This window comes from Oncorhynchus clarkii, chromosome 8, assembly GCF_045791955.1.
Source record: "Oncorhynchus clarkii lewisi isolate Uvic-CL-2024 chromosome 8, UVic_Ocla_1.0, whole genome shotgun sequence".
NCBI classification, from domain to species: Eukaryota; Metazoa; Chordata; class Actinopteri; order Salmoniformes; family Salmonidae; genus Oncorhynchus; species Oncorhynchus clarkii.
This window is the reverse complement of record NC_092154.1, coordinates 26,392,465-26,405,678: the sequence shown is the minus strand read 5'-3', so window position 1 is coordinate 26,405,678 and position 13,214 is coordinate 26,392,465. Positions and strand designations below refer to the sequence as shown.

General features: G+C 40.7%; 1 protein-coding gene across 1 annotated transcript; it reads right to left on the bottom strand.

Annotated features, from left to right (window-relative positions):
* Window positions 1-177: 177 nt before the first annotated feature.
* LOC139415198 (adhesion G protein-coupled receptor F3b) lies at window positions 178-6,902 on the bottom strand. The gene is made up of 15 exons (XM_071163100.1): window positions 6,824-6,902; window positions 6,558-6,710; window positions 6,263-6,327; window positions 6,071-6,129; window positions 5,807-5,928; window positions 5,191-5,418; window positions 4,765-5,001; window positions 4,418-4,558; window positions 4,041-4,237; window positions 3,581-3,751; window positions 2,176-3,498; window positions 2,027-2,068; window positions 1,843-1,878; window positions 759-835; window positions 178-553 (listed from the first exon to the last, which is right to left on the bottom strand). The coding sequence occupies exons 1-14, from the start codon at window positions 6,852-6,854 to the stop codon at window positions 770-772; spliced, it is 2,871 nt and encodes a 956-aa protein (XP_071019201.1). The 5' UTR covers window positions 6,855-6,902; the 3' UTR covers window positions 178-553; window positions 759-769.
* Between the last annotated feature and the right edge of the window lie 6,312 nt (window positions 6,903-13,214).

Below are 13,214 nucleotides of genomic sequence, written 5' to 3'. Positions count from 1 at the left end.
TTCAATCAAAGGCACGTTGTCTACAAGTGCACAGCACTTGAAGGGCATTTTCAAGGTAATTTCAGCTTGAGCCAATATCTACAGTGTTTACCGAGAATACGATCTTTGCAAATGTTGGGGAAATAGCCTTTAAAAGGCACTTTGTCAACATGCCTCTGATTGAATCCTGGCCTTCCTTTATTACAATAACTTGGATTGCCACAGTTCATCTACAGTCATAAATAATGCAAGTACAGGAACAACAACAGTAATATTAAGACATCATAGCATTCTACTGTACTGTTTGTAGAAAATAAGTGTACAGGAAATCACAAAGATGTGTTTAGCAATTGATTCATGTCTAGGAGTTCAGATATTAATATGAAACTTGATAGGTAATTTACATAATATAATGAAATCATGATAAGACCTGTCTAAACACCACCTAAACCACAGCCATCCCTGTCTTTGAGGAAACAACCAGGTGGATGTTTCTGTCTGGGTGAGAGTAGTGGCAGACATATGGGTTGGTCCTGATCCAGTATATAGCTTGATCCAGAATATAGCTAGTTTTCTGAGGCAGAAAACATATGATGAGTACAGTGTATTTCATTCCCCAATCGTGCAGACCCTTAAAGTGTGCAGGCTTTTGTTACAGCCCAGTACTAGCATGCCTGGTTTGACTAATTAAGGAGTTAAGAGTTAGGTGTTAATTTAATTATTGAAATGACACGTGTTTAGCAGCATACATGTTTGTCTTGTATCAAGACTGTACAAACCTTGATGTTCATCAATTATTTGAAGTGGACTTTGTCAGGTTTTTTATACTCTCACTTGTCCCTTTGGTAGTAGGTGCCTGGTGAGAGAGGTGGGCAGATTTATATCTGTGCTTTCAGTAACACATGACACTATGTTGCTTTTCTGTGTAGTAACACTGTAATTACACTGGCATTACAATATTGATACATGGTGCTTTATTTTGCTTTGCTTTCTAATTACAAAGGAATAGAACTGGGCGTTTTTTGTTATTAAACAGTCTTTATAAACTGGGTGGTTCGAGCCCCGAATGCTGATTGGCTGACAGCCGTGGTATATCAGACTGTATACCACGGGTATGACAAAACATTTATTTTTACTGCTCTAATTAAATTGGTAAAAAGTGTATAATGGCAATAAGGCACCTCGGGGGTTTGTGATATAGGGCCAATATACCACGGCTAATGGCTGTATCCAGGAATTCCGTGTTGCGCCTTGCCTAAGAACAGCCCATAGCCATGGTATATTGGCCATATACCACACCTCCTCGGGCCTTATTGCTTCCATTACTATGTCATTACAAGACAATTACCATAGTACTATGGAAGTACAATGTTGTAACTAGCGTAATTATAGCATTCCTACACAGGTATAAGAGCAACTTGAAGAAAGATTTAACCACATTTGACTGCTCTATAATTTGTATTTTATTTTTTTATTTATCCGTTATTTTACCAGGTAAGTTGACTGAGAACACGTTCTCATTTACAGCAAAGACCTGGGGAATAGTTACAGGGGAGAGGAGGGGGATGAATGAGCCAATTGTAAACTGGGGATTATTAGGTGACCGTGATGGTTTGGACACCGGGGTTAACACCCCTACTCTTACGATAAGTGCCATGGGATCTTTAATGACCTCAGAGAGTCAGGACACCCGTTTAACGTTCCATCCGAAAGACGGCACCCTACACAGGGCAGTGTCCCCAATCACTGCCCTGGGGCATTGGGATATTTTTTAGACCAGAGGAAAGAGTGCCTCCTACTGGCCCTCCAACACCACTTGAAAAGAAAGACAACAAAAGCAGGGGGAAAAAGAGCAGAACTCACCCCAGCCAAGAAAAGTTTCAACACCTCATCTTTCACCTGGTATTAACATGACAAAGAAGGAGTCGTAGTAAGGGTACATAATATCTATACAGTTAGTATACATTATTCACTATTGTAACACTATTCAATTATAGCTTTCATTCATATCTAAATTATATCTATATCTTTAAGGATGGACAAATACCCTTTTCTCTGCAAAACATCCAGTCAGCAAAATGAAGAGGCCCTGAAAAACACCACACAATGAATACAATGGTAAAAACTAATTACAGCTAGTTTCACTCAATAATTTCAGACAGGAATATCTGTAATGGAAAATGGATGACAAAGTACCTGAAAGGAGTTTATGATGGTGAAAGCATAATTCATCAGAACACCCATTGGTTTGTTGATATCAATGAGCAGCACAAAGAATCCCAAAACCCATGTTACTCCAAAGACTGGCGTTAAAAAGACCATCACTTTCATGATGCTTTTGGCTGCCTCTTTCTCATCGGCTTTACTCCCATCAGAGACAGTGGACTTTAGGAGTGTCATGATGACAACACCCATGGAGAAGAGATTCATCAAAATAATCGTACCGACTGGCAGAAGAAATGCGTGAACGGACCCCTTCAGAGGCCCCTCGTAAGTGAGCCAGCAGGTTTCCGTGTTGTGGTAGGGTTTCCCTGTGTATTTGTAGTACACATAGGTAGCTGACACTATCACTGTGGGACAGATGTAGCCGAGGATGGTGGACAGGAGCAGATATACCCTCTTCCTCAGCGGGTGGAAGATGAAGATGAGCTGGTGTAGTAGCATGATGCTGAGGCATAGCATCCAGCAGAACATAGCCAGGAAGAAGTACTGCTTGGTCACGGTCAGGACGAGGCACCAGGTAGAGGTTTTGATGCTGGGGAAGCAGGAGGCCAGGAAACTGCAGTCGGCCAGTAACAGGCACAGAGAGATGTTGACCAGGGCCGTGTGGCGGAAGTGCGAGAGGTTGGACTTGACGACGGCCGACCACACCAGCGCCTCGATGATGAGGAAGATGATGAGGGAGCAGATGGACACGCCGAGGCCCACGTAGGTGATCTCATCCAGAAAGAGCAGGGTCACCGGGATCTTTGACATCAGCACTGAAAAGGAGGTCAGGTGGGTGCACTCGCAATAGCTTCTATTGTTGACCCCTTTCTTCCACTTGCAGCCTTCTTCAGACCATTCGTTCAATGTGGTGTTCCAGAACACACAGAGGATGTTGGAGTCTTGAGTCATCGACTGGTTGATGGGAAAGTCCAATTTGATGTCTATTTTGGAGTCATTGCTGTTTTGCAGTGTGGCTGACACTACAATGCTAGGGAATTTATAGTCTGAGAATTTAGAATTGTTTAATTTCTCAGCTAGGTTTTTTACTCCCACAGTTTTCACTATTCCCGAGGACAGGGCCAATTTGACCTCTACACCAAACACAATGTCATTGCAAGATGTGCCGTTTTGAACATTGCAGAGTTTGAGTTGTATATTTGGGGTGTCATTTCCGTCACTGGTATTCATTTTGATGTTATTCACTAGACCCTCGATAGACGTGAGGTATTTTGAGGACATGTCGTATTCAAGGGTTTTGTTGACTGCCTTCCAAGTGTTATTCAACATGTTGCTCGCAGCATCAAGAAATGTCTGAAAAATAAATATACATTTATGTTTCTGTATGAGATATATTGTACACGAATGTATAACAGTTATTTGGGGTATGGCTCACATCTAAAATGGAGTTATCCAGGGTGATGGTTTCTGATGCACTCGACATGGTATCCAGCACATTGATGGATGCACTCAGATCAGCAACTGAGTCAGCAACCATGCTCTTCTTCAAATCAGAAAAGATTTGAATAGCAACCTGCAGAGTGGCCCCAAGTCCCTCTTTAAAACTCTGTGATGTAAAAACAAACATGGAATAGTAACTTTGTTTCCTATACCAACACATTCTACAGGCCCAGAGTATTTCAACGCAAGTCACACAGCATTCCATTGGCTGGATGTGTAGTTGAAGAATGTGATATATCATATGACATACCCGTGAGTAGTGTTGTCATATTACTAAATGGCAGGAATGCACTTTTACAGAAAATGTAGGCATTCACCAAGACATTACCAATGTTCCATATCAACTTCACAGTATAAGAGTTGTGTGAGTGCAGAAGGTGAAAGGTCATACTCACTGCTGCTGCATTGACAACTTTGTTGAGCTCCTCATTGACACAGTTATCCAGCACCTCCATCCACTCAGGCCCCTTGCATGTCCGCTCTTTGTACCCAACTCTATTCACCTCACATTTTCGGATGGTGACAGTTACACCTTTTGGGGTTTTTGGCCAAACATGATTGTCTTCAGGACAAGCCTGGTTCTTGTCATGAGCTGAATATAAACAGCAGTAAAGAGTATTAATGGGAATTAAGCCTCATCTTCTTCATCCCTTCTGGATGTAAGGGGACTTTAACCAATCACATAAGAAACACATTTGAGGGATAGTAATTAACTGGAATGGCTTTTTCTTTTTTCCCTTTTTTTTTATGGACTCATACAATCTGAACATACCATATATCACTGGGATAGTTATGCTTGCTTTCTTGATCTCATCCATCTGGTTTGTAAAGCTGACGATGACAACATGGGGTGAGCTTGATGGACTGCAATTTATAGATATCTCTGTGGTGTAGGCTATCCCCGCTGGTGGTACTAGAATAGAATGTGGTCACACTTTATTTGGATAGTGAAGATTTTCCATCTGTAGATGCTCTACAGATGGTCATACTATCAACAAACTATCTGTTGATAAGCAACTGCTTATTTATTATCAAGTTACTGCAACTTTAATCATTTTGAGCACAAAAATAAACAAGGTGATACGTAGTTCAAGACACAAGACTAAGAGTTCCTGGTACCTGGTTGACTTTGGAGATTTGGAGTTTGGAGATTATTTTGGTATGACCAAGTGACCGTGTATTGCTCTGTGCTGTTATCGATGGTTGCGGTGACTGTCACAGGAGACACTCCATCTTGGCATTCTACAGTCAGTGGGTCAATCGTCATGGTGATCTTATCTGGTAGCAGGGCTACCTTCAACTCTGCAGTGGCTGCGTGCACAATGGACCCTTTGGAAAATCCACACTTATAAATCCCTTCAGAAGCATTAAGAGAGGGATAAAATAGTTAATCATCACTTTAAAAGCAAGAATCATTACCAACAGTGGGCCTATTTCAGCATCGAACAAAATGAGATGCTATATTTACAATGGCTTCATAAACATGAAATAGAATCCTACACCCTCAACTTATATTGGCAAGCATCATAGGTCTCTCAGACTCACCTGCCCAGTTCCCTGACAACCTTATAATTTGGACTGTGGTACAATTGTGTGGCGTTTCATTGGGTAATGAGACGGTTATGCTGCTTCCAGTGTTCAGATCAAATGTCTTATTTCCTTTTAACAGGTTCCAGTTCCAAGAGCCGTTTGTTTTCTCTTCAAATCTGCAGTTTAGCATCGGTGTTGAGGAGAATTTCACTGTGTCCCTTGGATACTGAATGCTCACGAGTCCTGTGGAAAAGCAAAAACATACAGTATCAATGCAATAAATAATACAATACATCCTTACACGCTTTACATAATCATTTCCAACATAACATAATCTATTTCATACCATAATCCTTGCCACATTTCTCAGTATGAAACTGTCTCTGCACTTGTTTGTATGGTCCGGCGAAGGTCATCATAGTATCGAAAGCTTAGCAAGTTAAACTCTGAAACTACAACTGATTAGAGTGTGCAGAGACTCCATTTAAAAAAATATATATATACTGTATATAATATTTTCTCGTGTGACTTATCTGAGCCTAATGCCCGGGTGTTTTTGGCAGATCTACTCATGGTCTTAATATCACTACGTGAAATGACTGTACTGTATTGGAAGGGGCAGGGCATTTACCTGATGTTTCAACAGCTATTTTGCCAACAGTAGGTTCCAGGTCAGCTATTATTTTTGCAAGTCTATCAGTCAGAAATATGACACTGAGATCCACTTTGAAATCAACAATTTGTCCATCATCCCTTATGTGTCCGTATTGAGTTGCCAATGGGTGAAAGGGAGACAAAATCAGAAATTGATGTTGCACCTTTGGGGAGAAAAACAAGCACTCTGCCAAATATTAAGCAATGAGAAAATACATCCAATACATTTAGATTTCCTTACCTCGGTCCAGACACATTGAGGCACTCAAACCCATGTAATTGTTTAAAACCATCTGTAAGCTGAGAGGGAAAGGATATTTTATCATCAATATTACATATAGTGTTTGTCACTTTAACTCACTATACATGTTAATCATTTTTATCACAACCAAAACTACTATTTCAGCGAATTTGAATAAAAATAAAAATGTACCTGTATTTTGATAGTATCAGTTTGATGAATTGTTATTCTCACTTGGACTGTTCCATTAAAGCGAACTATGTCAACAAAAACAAACAATTACAACAGTGTAAAATATACAGTAACACTGCAACAATAACAATAACCACATTAATAATAGCAGTGGATGACAAATAGTAGAAACAACAGCAACAATGATACAATGAAGAAGGAATCATAACAATACTTGTTTAATAGTATCAACTAGGGCTAGGCTATTGATCATATAGAAGAACGATAGCAGAAATAACAGTATCAGCAATAGTACCTTTCACTTTGGGTATGCAGAGGGCTGGGTAGTGAGAAATATTTGCTTTACAATATGAGTCATCGCAACACTGGAAATTGCCACACACGTCGTTACTCCAGATGTACGCTGCTGAACAGTTACACGTAGAAGCGTTCCCGACAATATTACATTCTACAAAGAAACACACATTATCAATCGGGCTATGGACGAAACACTGATAGAGAATCATTTTAAACACATTTTTCTCTATGAAACCATATTTGGTAGAAATAGTGATACTGTACCTGCTGTTAGTTCAAGCAGTTCAATAGTCATTGTTGTATTAGGTGTTGCTTTTTGCTTGATTGCTGATAGAGCACCAGAGACGTACAACGTAGCATTGCTTTCTATCATGAACTCAGCCATGTAGGTATCTAAAACAATCAGTGACATAAAGGAAACATTTTGGCAAATAGGCATGAGAGCCTGTTCGACTTTTGATTGAAATGATAAGAGGAGAGGGTCTCCACGTGTGCATCTGCTTGTGTGAGTTACTTAGTAATTTCACCTTTCCTCATGTATTCCCTTTATGGTTCTTTTCATAGAGAGTAAGCTGCTTGGTTTGTTATGTATTCAGACATAAATGCATAAATAACTCACCCACTGCTAAGGCCTGTGTCAATGAAGAGAGAGACACATTATATTTCATCACTAAAGGGACATTATAAACTGGCTGATTTGAGCCCTGAATGCTGATTGGCTGCCAGCCATAGTATATCAGACTGTATACCACGGGTATGACAAAACATTTATTTTTACTACTAATTACATTGGTAACCAGTTTATAATAGCAATATATGGCCAATACAGCTAAGGGCTGTATCCAGGCACTCTGCATTGCGTTGTGCATAAGAACAGCCCTTAACCGTGGTATATTGGCCATATACCACACCCTCTCTGACCACTAGAATTCATCTGTGAGATAATATGCATTAATTAGGTTACTTCCATTTCTCTATAACATGTTTTGTTTTTATCTGTGCTATACTTGATTTACTTGGCTAACATCCATGGCTCAAATTGTCTTACCGGCTCATTTCAAATACCATTACAATGTACTGCTTACCTGCTGGTAATGGAATACCACACCAATGAAAAGTATTACAGCTCTGGCCCACATCGTTTGTCTGATGGAAGTAAAGAAGATGGACACTGCTTCAATCATTTGGACACATTACTTAATTACAATGTTTGACTCGTCGAGTGAAACAAAAAGTGAAGACATAACATCACTTTTCTGATAGTCCATTCCCATTGTTGTTATATTTGTCTCATTTGAGTCTGTGTCTATTTGTTGCTTTTATTCTTCTATTCAGACGTTATTATCCATCTCTGGGAATGTTTTTTATTTAATTTTTTAATATTTCCCTGTGAGGTAGCTACTTAAATAACGAATACACTTCAGAACCATTACTAACCTCTTATCTCATGTGCTCCGTTCCCTGAAGGACACAAAGTCAGAATTTAACTAGACAAACATTCCTTTGCATTACTTTGCATTTTCCCCGTAACACAAACACAGCAGGCAGTGAGCTTGTCCTGCTGAACTGCTGATGGTGCACTGAATGACTCTTGTCAATCTCTCTGATCAATAAACAAAACCCAGAACAATGCACGTACTATGTACACTTTTCTGTATGTCCTCTCAATCATTTACATGTCGGAAGAGTCCCTTCAGAAAGTATTCAAACCCCTTAACTTTTTCCACATTTTGATGTGTTACAGTCTGAATTAAAAATGGAATAAATATTTTTTTCTCACCCATCTACACACAATACCCCATAATGACAAAGTGAAACATGTTTTTATAACATTTTGCAAATGTGTTGAAAATGAAATACAGAAATATCAAATTTACATAAGTATTCACACCTCTGAGTCTATACATATCTTTCTGGATAAGTCTCTAAGAGTTTTGCACACCTGGATCATACATTATTATTAAAAAAATAGCTTTGACAGACATTTTGAAGTCTTGCCATAGAGTTTCAAGCCGATTTCAGTCAAAACTCTAACTAGGCCACTCAGGAACATTCAATGTTGTCTTGGTAAGCAACTCAAGTGTACATTTGGCCTTGTCTTTTAGGTTATTGTCCTGCTGAAAGATGAATTTGTCTCTCAATGTCTGTTGGAAAGCAGATTGAATAGGATTTTGCATGTGATTATCTTTATTCCGTTTATTTGTATCCCTAAAAAACTCCCTAGTCTTTGACGATCACAAGCATACACATAACATAATGCAGCCACCACATTGTTTTAAAATATGAAGAGTGGTACTCAGTGAAGTGTTGTGTTGGATTTGCCCCAACATAACACGTTGTATTCAGGACATGAAGTTAATTTCTTTGCCACATTCTTTGCCGTTTTACTTTAATGCGTTATTGCAAACAGGATGCATGTTTTGAAATGGTTTTATTCTGTACAGGCTTCCTTCTTTTCACTCTATAATTTAGGTTCGTTTTGTGGAAACTACAATGTTGTTGATCCATCCTCAGTTTTCTCCCTTCACAGCCATTAAACTCTACAACGGTTTTAAAGTCACCCGTTGGCCTCATGGTGAAATCCCTGAAAGGTTTCCTTTGTCTCCGGCAACGGAGTTAGGAAGGACGTCTGCATCTTTGTAGTGACCGGGTGTATTGATACACCATCCAAAGTGTAATAACTTAATAACTTCACCATGCTCAAAGAGATATTCAATGTCTGCTTTCCCCCCCTTTTCTGTTACACATCTACCAATAGGTGCCCTTATTTGCGAGGCTTTGGAAAACCTCCCTGGTGTTTGTGGTTGATTTTGTGTTTGAAATACAATGCTCAACTGAGGGACCTTGTAGATAAGTTTATGTGTGGGGTAGAGAGATGAGGTAGTCATTCAAAAATCATGTTTTAAACACTATGTTTGCGCACACAGTGAGTCCATGCAACTTATTATGTGACTTGTTCAGTAGTGATGGGTCGTTCGTGAACGAGTCGGCTCTAAGAGCCGGCTCTTGTAAGTGTGAACGTTGGGAGCCGGCTCGCATATCAGAAGAGCCAAATCTATTTATAAAAATATAATAAAATTAAGATATGAATAATCAAAAGATTTGAATGAATAGCATTAACTAATTCAAAGAACAAAAAAATAAAAAAAATAATATAGGCCTAAATTCTCAAGCGCAGACATTCGTTTTGACTGTCTGCTCAGACTAACAGCCTCACCTGTTGTTCCTGTCAATCAGACACGCAGTGTCAACCAAAACCAAAGATGCATGAGGGAGGGCCGAGCCAACTCACTCACAGTCACACACTTAGCAGCCTAGGAGAGAGAGGAAGGACAGCTGTGAAAACAACAGCTGGAAAATGAGTCGGAAGCATTTCTTTTTGACACTGTCGCAAAGCTAACTAAAAAGCAGCATTCCCCCAAGTGAGGATGGCTTTCACTTCAGCAGTAATACATTCATGAACTTCTTTGAGGAAAAGATCATGATTATTAGAAAGCAAATTACGGACTCCTCTTTAAACCTGCGTATTCCTCCAAAGCTCAGTTGTCCTGAGTCTGCACAACTCTGCCAGGACCTAGGATCAAGAGATACACTCAAATGTTTTAGTACTATATCTCTTGACACAATGATGAAAATAATCATGGCTTCTAAACCTTCAAGCTGCATACTGGACCCTATTCCAACTAAACTACTGAAAGAGATGCTTCCTGTGCTTGGCCCTCCTATGTTGAACATAATAAACGGCTCTCTATCCACCGGATGTGTACCAAACTCACTAAAAGTGGGAGTAATAAAGCCTCTCTTGAAAAAGCCAAACCTTGACCCAGAAAATATAAAAAACTATCGGCCTATATCGAATCTTCCATTCCTCTCAAATTTTTTAGAAAAAGCTGTTGCGCAGAAACTCACTGCCTTCCAGAAGACAAAAAATGTATACGAAATGCTTCAGTCTGGTTTTAGACCCCATCATAGTACTGAGACTGCACTTGTGAAGGTGGTAAATTACCTTTTAATGGCGTCAGACAGAGGCTCTGCATCTGTCCTCGTGCTCCTAGACCGTAGTGCTGCTTTTGATACCATCGATCACCACATTCTTTTGGAGAGATTGGAAACCCAAATTGGTCTACACAGACAAGTTCTGGCCTGGTTCAGATCTTATCTGTCGGAAAGAAATCAGTTTGTCTCTGTGGTTTGTCCTCTAACAAATCAACTGTACATTTCGGTGTTCCTCAAGGTATATATTTTACCTCTTGGGGATGTCATTCGAAAACATAATGTTAACTTTCACTGCTATGCGGATGACACACAGCTGTACATTTCAATGAAACATGGTGAAACCCCAAAATTTCCCTTGCTAGAAGCCTGTATTTCAGACATAAGGAAGTGGATGGCTGCAAACCTTCTACTTTTAAACTCGGACAAAACAGAGATGCTTGTTCTAGGTCCCAAGAAACAAAGCGATCTTCTGTTGAATCTGACAATTAATCTTAATGGTTGTACAGTCGTCTAAAATAAAACTGTGAAGGACCTCGGCGTTACTCTGGAACCTGATCTCTCTTTTGAAGAACATATCAAGACTGTTTCAAGGACAGCTTTTTCCATCTATGTAACATTGCAAAAATCAGAAACTTTCTGTCCAAAAATGATGCAGAAAAATGTATCCATGCTTTAGTTACTTCTAGGTTTGACTACTGCAATGCTCTACTTACCGGCTCCCCGGTTAAAGCACTAAATAAACTTCAGGTAGTGCTAAATACGTCTGCTAAAATCCTGACTAGAACCAAAACATTTGATCATATTAGTCCAGTACTAGCCTCCCTACACTGACTTCCTGTTAAGGCAAGGGCTGATTTCAAGGTTTTACTGCTAACCTACAAAGCATTACATGGGCTTGCTCCTACCTATCTCTCTGATTTGGTCCTGCCGTACATACCTACACGTACGCTAGGGTCACAAGACGCAGGCCTCCTAATTGTCCCTAGAATTTCTAAGCAAACAGTTGGAGGCAGGGCTTTCTCCTATAGAGCTCCATTTTTATGTAATTGTCTGCCTACCCATGTGAGAGATGCAGACTCGGTCTCAACCTCTACTGAAGACTCATCTCTTTAGTGGGTCATATGATTGAGTGTTGTCTGGCCCAGGAGTGTGAAGGTGAACGGAAAGACTCTGGAGCAACGAACCACCCTTGCTGTCTCTGCCTGGCCGGTACCACTCTCTCCACTGGGATTCTCTGCCTCTAACCCTATTACAGGGGCTGAGTCACTGGCTTACTGGTGCTCTTTGCCGTCCCTAGGAGGGGTGCGTCACTTGAGTGGGTTGAGTCACTGACGTGATCTTCCTGTCTGGGTTGGCGCCCCCCCCTTGGGTTGTGCCGTGGCGGAGATCTTTGTGGGCTATACTCGGTCTTGTCTCAGGATGGTAAGTTGGTGGTTGAAGATATCCCTCTAGTGGTGTGGGGGCTGTGCTTTGGCAAAGTGGGTGGGGTTATATCTTTCCTGTTTGGCCCTGTCCAGAGGTATAATCAGATGGGGCCACAGTGTCTCCTGACCCCTCCTGTCTCAGCCTCCAGTATTTATGCTGCAGTAGTTTATGTGTCGGGGGGCTAGGGTCAGTTTGCTATATCTGGAGTATCTGGATAAGTATCTCCTGTCTTATCCGGTGTCCTGTGTGAATTTAAGTATGCTCTCTCTAATTCTCTCTTTCTTTCTTTCTTTCTTTCTTTCTTTCTTTCTTTCTTTCTTTCTTTCTTTCTTTCTTTCTTTCTCTCTCTCTCTCTCTTGGAGGACCTGAGCCCTATGACCATGCCTCAGGACTACCTGGCATGATGACTCCTTGCTGTCCCCAGTCCACCTGGCCGTGCTGCTGCTCCAGTTTCAACTGTTCTGCCTGTGGCTATGGAATCCTGACCTGTTCACCGGACGTGCTACCTGTACCAGACCTGCTGTTTTCAACATCTCTAGAGACAGCAGGAATGGTAGAGATACTCTTAATGATCGGCTATGAAAAGCCAACTGACATTTACTCCTGAGGTGCTGACTTGCTGCACCCTCGACAACTACTGTGATTATTATTATTTGACCATGCTGGTCATTTATGAACATTTGAACATCTTGGCCATGTTCTGTTATAATCTCTACCCGGCACAGCCAGAAGAGGACTGGCCACCCCTCATAGCCTGGTTCCTCTCTAGGTTTCTTCCTAGGTTTTGGCCTTTCTATGTAGTTTTTCCTAGCCACCGTGCTTCTACACCTGCATTGCTTGCAGTTTGGGGTTTTAGGCTGGGTTTCTGTACAGCAGTTTGAGATATCAGCTGATGTACGAAGGGCTATATAAATACATTTGATGTGATTTGATTTGAAGCACAGTATAATTTGGATGCATTTTAATAATGTAGACAATGTTAGAGCACAGTGTAGAATTTTGCCAAAACAAAATCTCATATAAAGCCAGTTCTATGCACAATCTACAGCGGCATATGCGAACTGTGCACCCAACTGTGAAGCTAGCTGTAGCGGAGCTTCGAGAAACTAGCAGGCCTGCTAGTGATAATGGTGGAGCCAGCCATTCCACACATGGAGATGTATCCACTCAGTCAAGTAGGTCTACTCCGCGACCCACAGCAACACAGTCTTCTATGGACCAGTTTATGCCAAAG

Bases quoted from the DNA above. Each gene is read 5' to 3' on its own strand.
- LOC139415198 (XM_071163100.1), bottom strand. From the start codon at position 6,854: ATGACTATTGAACTGCTTGAACTAACAGCAG. The intron at 5,002-5,190 runs GTGAGTCTGAGA...ATGCTTCTGAAG, and splicing joins GTTGTCAGGGAACTGGGCAG to GGATTTATAAGTGTGGATTT. The intron at 2,069-2,175 runs GTACTTTGTCAT...GGTGTTTTTCAG, and splicing joins CCATCATAAACTCCTTTCAG to GGCCTCTTCATTTTGCTGAC.